The sequence below is a fragment of the Falco punctatus genome (genome assembly GCF_963210335.1).
Source record: "Falco punctatus genome assembly, chromosome: 9".
NCBI lineage: Eukaryota > Metazoa > Chordata > Aves > Falconiformes > Falconidae > Falco > Falco punctatus.
Window position 1 is genome coordinate 38869831 of NC_137589.1, and position 15044 is coordinate 38884874.

At 40.8% G+C, this 15044-nt stretch overlaps 1 protein-coding gene across 7 annotated transcripts in view; it reads right to left on the reverse strand.

Moving 5' to 3' along the window:
- ZSWIM8 (zinc finger SWIM-type containing 8) overlaps window positions 1-15044 on the reverse strand; it is a 63082-nt gene that overhangs the window by 16921 nt on the left and 31117 nt on the right. For 3 of the 7 annotated variants that reach the window (XM_080401169.1, XM_080401168.1, XM_080401166.1), the window contains exons 4-13: window positions 14117-14289; window positions 12229-12336; window positions 9305-9386; window positions 7897-8017; window positions 7345-7546; window positions 6284-6459; window positions 2903-3911; window positions 1966-2097; window positions 850-1029; window positions 143-178 (exon numbers count right to left, since the gene is read on the reverse strand). In XM_080401169.1, the coding sequence (XP_080257295.1) occupies window positions 143-178; window positions 850-1029; window positions 1966-2097; window positions 2903-3911; window positions 6284-6459; window positions 7345-7546; window positions 7897-8017; window positions 9305-9386; window positions 12229-12336; window positions 14117-14289 (2219 nt within the window). The other 4 variants (XM_080401167.1, XM_080401171.1, XM_080401170.1 and 1 more) reach the window with 4 other exon arrangements.

Below are 15044 nucleotides of genomic sequence, written 5' to 3' on the forward strand. Positions count from 1 at the left end.
CCGGGCCATTTCTGCATTCTATTCTTCTCATGTGAAAATGATTGTTTTCTTTTAGGTAACAAGTGACTGCCAATCTCACATTCTTCTAATCAGACCATAAGAAGTACAGATAATCAGTGCAGCAAGTGTAGTTGGTGGATACCGAGCAACAATGCACACCTCCAGGGACCGCACAACCCTGCAGTGAAAAGCAAGACAGCTGCAGGTCACACAGACAAGGTCTCAACTGGACACTTTTTCTCCTAAACATGAAGCCCAGTAGTAATCAAGCAATGTCCAAAATAATATGCCCACACAGGGCACATGTTCACTTGCCAATGAATGAGATATCAGCAAGAACAACAATTTTTGAACATGTAACAATTGCACCAATTCACCCTAAGGAGTAAGTTTCAAACCACCAATGCAAATATGGACAATTCCATTTACAAATGGCTTTATTTTCCCCAGATTAGCCAAGAAAATTGGAAACATATTTAAGATAAGCAAGCTGTTCTAATCAAAATAATAATTTCATAAAATATTTTGTAGTCATTTAAACATTTTCAAGCGTATAGCTTCATATGAAATCAAAGGCCTGTTAGCACGTGAGGTCTGAACATCCTATCAATGAAGGTAACATCAGATTGAAATGACGTTTCTAATCATTGTTCCGGCAGAACAACACATGCTAATGGGTTCTAATACATAATTGTTCTAACAATCCATTTAGCCCCACTGCAATCAATTTTAAGGGGGCATATAAAACCATAACCAAACCTCAGGAGTTGAAATGGAAACGACATAAGCAGAAGTGTTCAAGCAGAACTACGTTGCTTATGGATACTGCCTGATTAAGATGTCTCATACCTCCAGAGCCTTTGTAGAGGCAGGTGGTCTCTGCAGCTCCAGAGCAAACATTCCTATTCGGAAGGCCAGGTTGTGGTACTCCAGCCGCTCACTCAACACAGTCAGCAAGAAAGCAGCTTTAGACAAGGTGTTGGTTGCCATCCACGTCTGCTTGCTGGTCGATACCTTGTTCTTTTTGCCCTGTTTGAGGAGGTATTTGTGATAGGACACTTTCCTAAACATCCTAAATGATCCTATGCTTGTCCTCCTACCCTTTACAATAATTAGTAGACAAAAGAAAGAATAAAACGCATTTAAATTGTATTCCCTTTGTTGAGGAATCAGAAATCCCCGTGGTTATCGATGAACATCATTACTTCCCTTATCTCACCCCAGCACGACAGAGTGGAAGATCTGGCCTGTGGACAAGACATATGTCCACTATTGGAGTGATGCTGTGCAGGCAGATGTTGCACGCCTGTCCCTTCCAAGGGAATCCTTCCATACAACAAACACTGCTTAGTGCCACGACAAGTGATTTTCCAGAAGTTTATGATTATTTCTTTCCTCTCCAACCCTCTATCTTGAAACGGCAAAACTTCTAACATTTCCAGTGGTGCACATTATGGAATAGGAGACTAAGGTTTTGGAGGGAATCAGGGTCACCTGCACAAAGCTGCACAGAAATCAAGACTTCTTATGGCTGCTGTATAATCTCATAGCACACAATAGCAGGTATCTCTGCAACAAAACATCCTTTGAAGCTAACATTAAACAGGATGCTTTGTTCAATTGAATTTAAACAGATTCCAAAAGGAGCTGCAGCTTTTAATACAGAAACCAAGCTTCTCTCCAGAGCATAAGCAAAAATGAAGAAGCTTTTAAGTAAACTTGGGTTTCTGAAGACTCCAAGTTCTGCTGAATGGCCTCGTATTTTCTTTCTCCCTTTTATTCACCCATACATGCACAGTGATCAGGCACATTAATGACATTCAGAGAAGTTCAACCCAGAGGGAAGCATCAGCGAAGGGCCCTGAATCACAGCAAATGAGAAATGCCTGCGAATACTGTTGTATCTATCCCACATATTCATTCTAACTTACTCTCTACCCTCAAAACCAGACAAGCTCTCTCTACCTTAGTCGGTGGCTGCTCCACTTTGAGATCTGGAGGGTTGGCCAGTAGGTCCCTGGCGAGCTCTACAGTTAAGCGGCATGCTTCATTACTGTATCCGTGTGCATGCAGGGCTTCTGCACAGGCAAAGAGGATCTGCAAGAAAGAACAGATGGTCATATTCAAACCACACTCCCCCAGGCTGGAGCTAGCCTGCTCAAGCCACTTGTCACAAAGACTCTGCAAACACAATTCACAATTAACTTCAGCAGCAGATGCTCTCGGAGTCTTCCCTGACTGGACCTGCACCACTATATCCCTTTAAGCACTCCCCTAAAAAACGTTTTCTTCCATGATTAAGTCCCATTCTCCCTCCAAGTGCTCCAAGAGATCAGAGAATAATTCAAAAAAACCTAAAACCTAAACTGACTGACTATAACTATTGCCATGCATCTCCATTTCAGCTGCTTGCTCATATAGGTGCAAGCTCTAAACATATTTTGAGGTTATTACAGGAATGTGACAGTCCATTAGATTGCCTCTGGCTTTCCAGAGGATTTCTGCTTACATGGTTGGATTTAAATTTTTCCTGCTGGACATGTCTCGGTCTTACTTATTTTTAATTTCAGCTCAATTTTGCCATTTCCAAGAGTGAGACAAGGTGAAAAGCACACAGTTTTGCCTACATCTGTAAATCCTGGAGTGTGAGATGGGACCAGCTAAAACCAGGACACACTTGAAGTTCGCAAAGAAATAGGGAGCTTGTGGGAAACAGACATATGTGGTACCACTGCATTAAAACTGTAGATCCTTATGATACAATGGGTTATGACGACATTATAATTAAGCACTTGATTTAACAACATACTAGGTTAAGTGTGACAGCTAGAAGGGTGGCGAGACAGTGCTGTACGCAATACATAAAACTGCAAAACAGTGTTCTGAACTAGATTCAGCTCACCTCCATCCGGTTCTCCTGCTCCAGAGGCTTTATACCAGCAAATATATCTTGTTCCTCTTCATTTCCCCCTTCAGCTTTGTCATCATCTTCCTTGGCTACCTCTTGTGGATTCAAATAGTATACCTGGTAATCGTCTTCCTCTTCTCCGTCATCCCCTCCTCCTGCTGCACCATTCTCTCCCACTTCTTCTGGTTTCAGGCTCACACCACCACTGTTCTCATCTGCAGAAGGCAGGTCATCATCACCGCTACCCATCTCCCCCACAGGATCCTTGGGCGATTTCTTGGCCATCGAACTGCTCCTGACACTGGGCTCAGGTCCCTCAGAGAAGTACACCCCACCATCCTCCTCAAAGGCATCCCTGTAGCTCCTGCTCAGCGGGCTTTCTGTAAAACTAAACGTGTTGCTGGCTTCTGCCCCCAGAGCCAAGCTGCTGTCATCCAGGCTCATCTCTGCCAAGTCTGGCTCCAGAGAGCTGTCTTCACTGCTCATGCGACGTTTCCCACTATGTTTACTGGTCAAGCCTTTGCTCACTGGCAACTTTGCTTTACCCACTGCAGTCTTATACACAGCTTTATCACCTTCTGCTGAAAGTCGTCTCAGAACCCTCTGTGGTGTTTCAGAGACAACTTTCCGCTTTCCGGTAAGTTCCTTTGGACGGACTGCTGGCTCCTGGGGAGAGGGACGCAACCTGTCCCCGGGCTGCAGGCATGGTCCCCCAGGCTCCTGTCCATGGGTTCTCCCAGACTCAGAGGCAGTTTCTGCACACTGCAACCGGCAGCTCCTCTGCTGGATGGCCTTTACCCAACAGAACGAGTTCTTCTTGTCAGTGCTGCTATATGTGATCCCAGGAATGGGATAAGCTTCCTCCCAGTTGAAGTAACAGGCTTCCACAGCTGGCTTGAAACCCTGGAAGAGCTTCTCAAGTGATTTCTTGTGCTGACCCCTCTTAACATTATCTATGACTTTCAGCTGCCACTGTCTGAGCTGTGAGCAAAGGTCCCTGCGCCTAAGAGAAGAAGCAAGAGGACAGGTTAGAAAGCGGACACAAAATGCAGCCGCAACAAACTACCTCTTAACCCACAGAGCACCTCCTCCTTTTGGTCAGAAACCTCTTCTGATCAATTAAATATAGACAGCATTAGTAAGAAGACAGGCTGAAAAAAAGGAAAGAGGTGTATATTAACAACCAAGTCCTAGACAGGTCCATGATACAGAAACAAAATGCGAAGATACCAACATGAAAGCACGATACAAACCGAGAGGTTTAAAATTAAATAGCGTCTGCCCTGTTTGCTTCTCTGCCCCAAGTGAGCTATTAGTGATGGGAGCCTTAGCACTCTGAGACCAGCGAGTACCATGGGGAACTGCTCTTGGAAACATTCATAAAACAGTTTGCAGCAGCTGTGAAACCGCCCTGTGAACAACTCCAGTCAAGACGTTCAAAGTACAATCTAAACAACCTACCCAGGGGAGCACAATGCCAGAGAGGACCACCTAATTTGCCTTCCAGGCACTTACCTCTTTACCCTGACACACCTACCTAGAGCCCAACAATTTAATTTAGGCTTTAGCAGGCTGTCCTCGAGAGACTAAACTGTTGCAAGCCATAGGCACAGAACAAGCAAGACAAAAATAATTGATGTTTAAATAACTCTGATGAAGCAGCAAGCTGGTAGGATTACATAGACTTAAATTACACAGCAGTTACTCCCGTGCCCCACATTACCATGGTTAGAACAAAGTATTTCTGTGTTTCCCAGCTCCAGATCTCACACAGAGTCTAAGCATAGGAGCAAGACAGTCTCAATGGATTACACATTTGGGTGCCCTTATTCAAGAAGAGGAAAAAACATTTCTAGAAATTGCACCAGTGTCTCAATCAACTGCCATCTTGTTACTGCCACTGATTTCAGAGATCTGGGGTACAAGCTCAACACTTCAATCCTCTCAGATTTCCCATCAAAAGCAAAAAAAACCCCAAAAAAAACAGATCAAAATGGGGTGACCCAGTTTAGGTGTAAAGGGTATTAGGGCAAAAGGGACTAAACAAAATGGACTGCTTCTATCTGTCCATGGAAGCAATGAATTAACAAGGGAGCAGACCAGTAGGGCTTAATCAAGGAGGATTTTCAGAACAAGAAAGAAGAGGGAACTACTCAGGAAAGGTAACATAAGGATGAATGCAATGAATTAGGAATGAGATAGCAAGTCTCCTTCTCACTCAAAAGAACAGCAAGGACGGGTAGAAGAGGATTCTTCATGGTGACTATTCAAACACCAACAGAATAGGTAATCAAGCAGGAGTGTTTCAATTATGCATGAGCTCAAGTAGATCTGAGCAAATTTGAACTGTGCCAAATAAATGTGAATACACACCGCACAACTTCATATTTTATTAAAAACCAAAATCTTTTATGGCTTTTCTATGTGATCTGATTGATGTTTGTGTTTATTTTAAGCCTCACTCCCAGTTTCCTACAGTTTTTGATTTATCTTCATCTCCTATATTTAGCTACTTCATACTGTAAACTGCACAAGACAAAAACTGCATCCATTTTAGTGTCCCTGATGTACTTTACATAGATAGGGCATTTTATGAATGTTACACAACAATTCACAGAAAGCAAATCCTGTTAACGTGCAATTGTATTGAAAATACCACCCTGTTTTCATTTGTTCTGAAAAACATTTTCTGAGCATTTATAGCATATTAAACTAATTCAGTACATTTTACACACCACTTTGTAGACCAGATGTACAAAAAAAATCATTAAATGTCAACTATCTCAACATAAGCCCTCAGTACCTCCACCACGGTTCAACCATTGCTAAACAGAGATGGCAGTGATTTTCCAAGGCACAATATGGTTTAGAAACCTGTAGAAGCCACACAATTTTCCCTCAGACAATTGAAAACACTGACTGAAAATCAGACACCAGTGACACTATTTACCAATACATTGCAGAGAATAAACTCCCTAAGAGCAGAGAAAGCAAAAAATGGTTCATCTTGGAACAGACAACAGTGAATGATGGGGCTAAACAGAAATCCATTAAACTGCTGAACAGTTAAATTTAGAAAACATCAAAATGTATTGGTAGCTGGTGTTATCATTCAAAGAAATGTTCTCCACTGGGAAACTGAAATGCAGAATTAAACTTGTATGTAAAAGTGAACTCTCAGAAAACAAATTATTGACCTTACATGATGTTGCTAAAAGTAAGCAGCCATAGCAATTAAAGTTTAAAGTAATTCTAGCGCTCTTGAACAGGTAATGAGGTAATGACACAAACGCAAGAAAGCACAGGAAGAAATTCTTGAGTGTGCTTGAATATCACAGAAATAAAAGAGAGACTGGATCTAATTCTGTTGCTCACCTCTGTGGACTAATAGTTGGGTCAAGGACAGCCAGCCTCCAAAGAACCACCATCTCATCACACATACTTGCACAAGCATGAGCAGCTACTTCTGACTGGCCGTTGCTGCGTCCCGTATGCCCGCTAGCACTGCTGTGTGATGCAGATGTTCGCACGCTGTACCACCAGCCGGTTATCTGCAGAAGAAAATGTTCAGTGGAGCTGTGTTGTGGCCAGCATCTCATCCCTTGCTCTCATTTAACCTTGTAACGACAAGGAAATGGGATCTGCAGCTAGGACCATGTTTTCATTTCATTCCAAAATAACGACAAGCATTAAAGCAGTATGATTTGTGAGAACTAAGGACCTCTCAAAATGTATTTGGTTAGAAGGCACATGCCCACAGAACAAAACACACTCAGGAGCTTCTTTTACTAAAGGCCTTCACACTTAGCGGGGAAAAAGTGAACAAACGTGACAAATGAAGCATTTGCTTTCCCCTGCTCGAAGCTGAAGTATGTGATAGAGTAATAAGGAAACTTACACTGTAATTTATTTTTCAGTGTGAGATCAGTGTCCTGAACTGTAAAAGGAAACCTCTTTCCCAATATTATTTAAAAAACATTTAAAAAGTATTACTTAAACCCATCAAAAGAGATCTTCTACAAAAATAACAAAAAAATTTGAGATTCTACCACCCAACGTATTTCTTCAGTTCTATCAAAATGACAGCTCATACATGACATACTTTGTTTAGAAACAAACCCATTAAAATAAATCACCTTGACTAGATAGAAATTAAATCAAACATGCTGAACAAAAGAGACCAGACTCCATATATTCATGTTAAAAGGATCAAGGTATTTTGGGGATAGAGTGTTAACAGGACATCACTAAGTCAGGACAAGAGCAATCTGTAACACCTTTTTAGTGTGGAGAAGCACATGTCCATAAAGCATACAGACTGTTAAGAAAAATAATAACTATTCAACCGTGGATTGTACAGGCATTCAGCACCAGTCACTGGCTCATCCTGGTTCCCCAGAATTCCCCCCCCTCCCACCGAGCAAACATTTGAATACCTGCTCATAGTTGAGACACTGGTCAGTCAGAATCTCCAGCAAAGGAGCTGCATTGCTATCCCGCCTCTTAAACATCTCCCGCACAATGGAAAGCAGGTTCCAGATTCCTTCAGGCTCTCTTCCTCGCAGAGGACGCAGGAGACAGGCCCACTCAGCAGCAGCTGGTGGCTCCGTGGAAGAGAGATACATTGAATTCACATCACTGTAGATAAAACAGAAGAGCAAGAATGATAACAAATTAAATCAAGTACAGCCACACAAAATCCTGAATATATTCTACATCCAGAAGTACATTCGCACCTTAAATAGGATAGACATGCAGAACCTAAAAGAGAGAACGCATAATGAGACTGAGAACACCACACAAGCAAGGCATTGTGCACATACAGTGTGCTGTACTGAAATAACATTGGACAAGATATGCAAAAATACAGAGTGACCACGAAATGAAGCATCCTTCAGTCCATGGCATCACGTAAGGGTGCAGGCTGTACAGTGAGCTTGCAGATTACATGCCACATCACATTTTCCCTTCAATGGGAAACAGTTTACCTGAAAACAACAGGAGAAGGTCCACAAAATTTATGAAGGGTTTTCTTTATGTTGTCACTCAGAGTAGATTCATCTAAGTACCAGGTGCTTTGATCTGATGCAGAGGGTCCAGCAGTGGGATCTTGACAAAAGAACAACACATACACAGTCTGCAGGCTTCAAAGGTATTTTCCTCTGTGTGCCCAACCACAGAGATTATAGGGAGTACACAGGCAGTTACCCAGTTTATTTCACCCATTACAGAACTCACTATTCAGAACCATCTTAAAATGCTGTCATAACATTACCTTAACCACAGACAACACTAAACTGTGAGACATGGCTGGCATGCTGAATGGTAGCACTACAACCAGTGGGACAGGAGTAATTCAACGACTGTGGCAACAGAAACCTCACGACGTTCATTGAGGAAAAATGTACGCTTTTGTACCTGGGACAGAAAATCCCATGCATCAGTACAGACTGAAAACCAAATGGCTGAGTAGCTGATAGGGTTTGGTGATTATGGTGGATGCCAAGCTGAACACAAACCAATGGCAAACTTTCGCTGAAAACACAAAACAAAACACAAAAAACAACCTGCAAACTGTGCTATATCAAGAAAAGCACAGCTAGCAGATGTAAGGAACTTAAGTCATCCCCCTCTACCTGGTACTGGTAAAGTTACACCTGGAATACTGTATCCAGTTTTGGGTCCCCCAGGCCAGGAACAATACTGAGAAACTAGAGAGGATATAGGGGAGAGGCATCAAGATAGCTGGGGGCACGGAGCACATGACTTATGAAGTGAGATTAAGGAAGATGGGCTAATTTAATCTAAAAAGGAGAGGGTGATGGGTGATCATTAACAGCATATAACTACTTGGAATCACAAACACAATGTAGATGAACTCTTCTTTGTAGCAGCAGACGATAAATAAGGGTATTTGGTACTAGACATTAGGAAAAAAAAATCTTGACCAAAAGGATAACGCAGCACTAAAATAGGAATACTCTGTAGCATCTCTGGTAACCAAGACTTGGCTAAGCAAGCCCATGCACAGCTAACCCAATCTAGTGTTGCAAACAGCCTTGTTCAAAATTAGAAAGGTCCCCTCCAATCAACATTTCCAGGAGTCTATAATTAATATAAAAAATTAATATAAAAGAAAAATCTTTTGTTAGAAAGATGCATTGCCTGATGTCCCGCTCATCTGCGTGCACTCCAAGGCATCCATTACACCAACAACTGCCTGTTGCTGTGCCATATATACAGATGCAAGTGCCTGTACTTAGCCCTTTTCCTTGACCTCCACCCGCAATCCAAGCTACATGGTAACAGACCAGTTCAGAAATGCAAAGCAATGGAAATATACCCACTTCCTATCTGTGACACTGATTACTGAAATCATATATATCTCAAGGTTACCTGGGGCTCCACACACTGTATTGATGGCAGTAGACTGAGAAGATAACAGTTCATCCAGCAAGCGCTGAGCTGTTGGGAGAATCTGAAAACATGAAGCAAACTTTCAATATGCACATGCCTTATCCTGATTTACCCATCCAAAGTTCTGCTTGGATTTTCATGCTTCTGGTAATTTCAGGTGTATGAAACAACACAGAGTCATGTTTTCAGAAAGGACAACAGAGGGTGCTAAAGATTATACGATAGCAAAACAGCTGTTATACTTTCTCCTCTCCTTTCTCAAAGCAAACCTATATGTAAGGCTTACTTCCTACATCCACACCCTAAGAAGTAAACAAAAGCATCATAGGTTATCATCTCCTTTCCTATTTCTTGAGGAGTAGGAGCCCACAGAGAGTGATACTGTAGCTGATTTTGAGAGATATGGAAATAACTGCAGTCAAGGTGAGCACTATCCTGCACTTTGAATGTTCTTTATTTCTCGTTCCTAAATAATTTCTCTAAAACCCAAACTAATGGGAACAGAGGATCAAACTATAAGTTGCATTACACAACTTTCAGGGCAGACTTTAGCTTATCTACCACTCTGTTAGCAAAAGGACCATCTAAATATTAGCTCAGGCTTAATAGTAAACTAATGCAATTTCAGCACTAAACTAATCATAGCTTCTGGACATGTCAGAGCATAAGCAGAGAAGGCTCAGACCTGACTGCAAAATCCTAAGTAGATATACCCTTAATATGCTCTTTCTGAAAGAAAAACGCACAGTAGAAAGCATTTTTTCCCCAAACTAAGTCTGGGCTGAAACCGTAGATCCATTTAGTCTTTAGCATGCACACCTACAACAGGTCAGGCATATAGTTAGGACTTAACATGCAACAGAACATCTGATATCCCCCCACCTCTCTCCACACAACAACGGAGGTTAAAGATCACATTTACTGTACAGCAAGGCACATTCACACATTCAGTACACCTATATTTTCAAATAATACAGATCCATCTCATACAGATGGAAAAATAACAATGCTTCAGAAGGGTATTTTGCATTTCAGCCACCTGAAAGAACAAAGTCAACATTAAGCTAGTCCTGTACTTTTTCCCACTAATTATAAGTCACCACAAAGCAGAAAAGTTACATGTCTAGGCAATGTCACACCTTAAGGTTGAAACATCAGGGACCTGCAGTGAATCTCCTTCAGGCATTTTTGCCAAGATATTAATATTTAATTGGAATAGGAGTACTGGCTTCACGGAGGGAAACAGCTCTTGGGAGAAGAACTGGGTAATAAATTCCAGCTGCTCAGAATCACTGACATTTTCATAGATATGGAAAACACTTTCTACAGAGATTTTGAAAAACATTTCCTTATCTAGCTGCATTCCTACAGACCACCATCCCTTTACACTTGAAAGTCATTCAGCATTACATTACTGTATCATGATGTCATTCACAAGCTCAAAATAAAGTTCAAACAGAATCACGTGTACAGCCTACTCTAATTCTACATCATGTAGTCAAAATACGGGGTCCCAAGGTATCGGAGTATCTATCTCCACCCAGAAATCTTGAAGACCAGGAATGAGATTGTTGAAAGAGTACGGGGCATGCCTTGCCTTTTTCAAGGGAATTACACAACACAGGTTAAGAGGCATCTGCCAATAGCGCCCAAACTTTTCTGTTGGGCAGCATCCATCAAGTTATCTGCTAAGATAGTAATAATTAAATTAAATAATCCAGATGTTCCTGGGTGCACGGCTGGTACACATGACCAAAAGCAAAATAAACCCAGTAAAAAGGAACAGACATGGAATATTTGAAAGTAAATAACTCACATGCTATTGAGGAAACATGCTTTCAAAACCCTCCTTTTTTAAGCCCCAGACTATGTGACATAAAGCTCTGAGTCCTTAAGGAGAGAAGAAAAGCTGTGCCTGTTACATAATGCTGCAAGAAGTACACACTACTGGTGCTGAACTCTTAGCAACAAAAAAGTCGTATTTTAATATCACATTTGTATTATATGATTCCTTTATTGCCTCTCGTAAGAGGATTACTATTTCTGTAGGAAATTCAGAGTAAATTTTAGCAACAGAATATCTTAGTGTCCCAAGCACAGCACCATAAATTAAATTTTAGGTACACGCTGACAACAATCTAACTCCTACTTAAGACATTATGCTACTGAAATGTGACAGATACCCATGCAGGTCAGTTTTTTCCTCAACCTCCTCTGGTTGAACCAGCATGAAAAAGTTGTCAAGCCCTTATATTTTTAAAGCAGACATTTCACAATCACTTAGCTATCCTTGTGTATTTTGTGCAAGCATTTTGGGCAAAGGATACAAATGACCTGACCTTGAACAACATAGATATTTAAGGAACGAGAGAGCAGATTTTACCTTTGACTATCAAAATTTCATGTCTATTACTTTCCTTAATACAAATGATTCTTAGGAATCACCAAGAAGCTACAGCGGGGGCAGTCAAAAGGTCACCAGTGGGGTGCATTAGAAAGCGCCCACCTAAGGCATACACAACATATCCCCTGGGTAGTCTTCTCCACTTCACTAACGAAGCACACAAAAAAGAAGCAACCTGATTTGTGCTGACCTAAGTTTTTCACCACCATGCATTTATTTTATTGTGCTTGATCTTCCACAAGCTAAGCACATATTTATGCTAATATGAATAGCCACCACTCTCTCCTTTTCAGACACTTCTAATCTTTTACTTGGCAGTAGACAATTCTCAAATAATAGAATGGCAAACCTGAAAGGGCAGTAATTGAAAGCCTTCCCAGAGCTCACAAATGAATAGCATAACTGGTTATCTTGCAACAAAAGACATCATATAAATTGACCCAGAATAAAGATAACTGGATTTAACAAAAAGTCAGTCCTATCAATTGTCCCCATTTACCTGTTGTGGAAGTTCACTGATTAGGTACTGAGCAAATTTTTGCAACTGGTCTCTTTGTAGCCGAGACAAGGACTCAGAAACAGGTGCTCGTAAGCATACCGCGGACGCCTGAAGAAAGAAAAGGAGATATAAACCACCATTAACAGGTCAGACTTAATGAAGCTGTGTCCACTGAACGGATGAAGTGTCACAAACAGTTAGCTATGCTGATGCATATCATGCTTGGTCTTGATGGACAATATTTTTTCCTGTAATTATGTGGTGTGTTGCAGATAACATGCAAATAAGCTGTCTAGGCTTTATAAAAACTGTTTTAATTTAAGAGTTTCTTTTCAAGGAAACTGTTTTAACAGATGTGCTTAAGTTCTGTTGTTGCTAGCAATTGCACAAATACTGGCAGGGATTTCACAAACAAACCTCTAAAATAGGACATTATTCTTTAAGCTTCTGGCAAACCAACCAGCTCTGTGGGGGGCTGTTTCACAGAATCACAACCACCTCATTTATCTCATTAGAGGGTTTTTTCTTCAATCTTAAAATCAGTCTCTTTCTGTATCTTAGAACAACTTAGACTATAATAAAACCCACCACTAGTTTCTTAACCTTTTTAACTCTACAGAACAAAAAAATGCCCAAATAGCACCTACCTAAACTTTAACCTGGCAACAGGCAAGAGCAGTTTGATAAGAAAGATGCTTCTGATACTGAATTGTCTACATAGAGAAATATACCTTGGCTTGTAACTTGCTAGTGTCAGCAATCAGTACATACAAACATAAAAAATCCTTTCACTAGTGTTTTTCAGGTAGAAAAAAGGATTGGAGGGAAAAGAATTATATTTATCTTACAGAGGGTCCAAACTTCCTGAGTGCAAATAATATAAATGAAAATTTCCCTCTTATCCTCACTCTCCGCAGTCACCTTTTAAAATGAGGACTAATAATTCAAAGCAGAACCCATTTTTTGGCCAACTCTCCAGTCCTAAGTACAGAAAGTACACCAATATTCCGATGATTTCACGAGTATCAATTTAAGCCTATTAAAATTGTCCATTGAGAAATATTAACAAGCTTCAGCAGGTTATTAGCACTTATTTGAGAATCTGGAGTTGATCATAAGCATGTTATCTATAAAATGTTCTGTGACAGAAGAAAAATCTTCTGTTCCTTTCAATCACCCAAGCTTAATCCTTCCCTAAGATGTATTTCTCAGCTTCCCAAAGACTGAATGGAAATGAATCTGTATGCCAGACTGAACCCCCAACTTGTGTATTTCATGTTGATTCTACGCATTTTCACCTGGAGTTGGTTGGAACAAGAAAGACCTATTTTTCACTCTCCACAAGGCCACACAGAATAGAAGCAGTCAAATAAAACCATAACCTTAACTGACTGCTTGATATCTACAGGTCAAAATGACACTTACCTGCCTCAGTATGTGTTAAAATGAACTAGTGAGCATAAAGGCCAAGAGTGATCAAAATTACTTTCCTTCTGCACTCTGATCAAACAACCTAAAGAAAGAGCTTTCAAATCCCATATTTACAAAGACTTTTAATAAAAGACTAACTATTGGTGGCCCTTCACTCCTTGCAGAACTGAAGAAAGAATGAGCAATTTAGCATGTAAATGAGAAACAGGAACGAGCCAAAAAGGACTCTGTATCTACCCTTAGCAATTTGCACATTATCAAAGGACATGCTGCAGTTTAGAGCCTCAGACAATTCACTCTGCAGACTGCAACTGTGAGCGCACATTTGCACAATCTGTAACCAAAAGGAGTGCCAAGAACAATTTCCCTAAAAAGAGTGTGTGTTGCATAAAACTGTAATAAGGAGAGACTCAGAGAGGATGCCTAGGGGAGAGCAGAACTGTATTTAAAGGCCTACGTTGTGTATCCGGAAGAGGCAGAGCGCCACGACGTGAGCACACCACTTGGCCCCAGCGCCACAGGTACAGCTGCACGAGGTGATCCTGCATCGGTCAAACATCACCGCCACGTTGTACGCACCTTTGGGTGGCACCATCTGTGGGGGTACCACAGTGGCACTCAGATGGAAGCCTGTTAAAATTCAAAAGTCCAAAGTTACCCTTCCAGTGCTTGGGAGACAGATTCAGTTAGCACAGAACTCTAGGTACGTGCCATTTAAACACTGAAACAACATGTCTAGAAACAACATCCACACAGGAATGGACATGGATCCAGAGTCTCCCACATTTGTGTTTTCCCCATCAGCTACAGCAGAATATTAGCAGAAAGACATAATGTGCTATAAGAGGTTCAAAACTTGCAGCTTTCAATACATTCATTTACCTATATGTTTATTTCTATTAATATTTAATGAAGAAAAGAACTGGATAAAGCCATGACTGAAAAGCGTGGGTTTCTGATCACAAGGTCAAAGCTAGACTATACATATTTCAGGCATGATTTCTATGTTAATTAACTCTGGCAACAGTGCAGAACAGGCTAGGTGACTTCTTCAGAATTATTTTCAAGTCACTAACCTTTCACAATTTTACAGGGAAACTTTACACTTAACACCTGAACACTTAGTTTCACTTTGTGGCTTCAGAAGCTATCCATTTCTCAAAAATTATATACTTCCTTGCAATTCTGCAAATATCCCATTTTTACAAACCTTGTACTCCAAAAGCAAAAAAAAAACCCACAAAACTCTTGCTTAGACTAAAGTCAAGGGAAAAAGGAAATCTCAGCAATCACACTTGAATGAATCCAGCCACATTAATCTGTGATGAAACAAATCACAAATCTCATTTCAAGCAGGCTGATAAAGAACTTTATTGAGGCTCGTT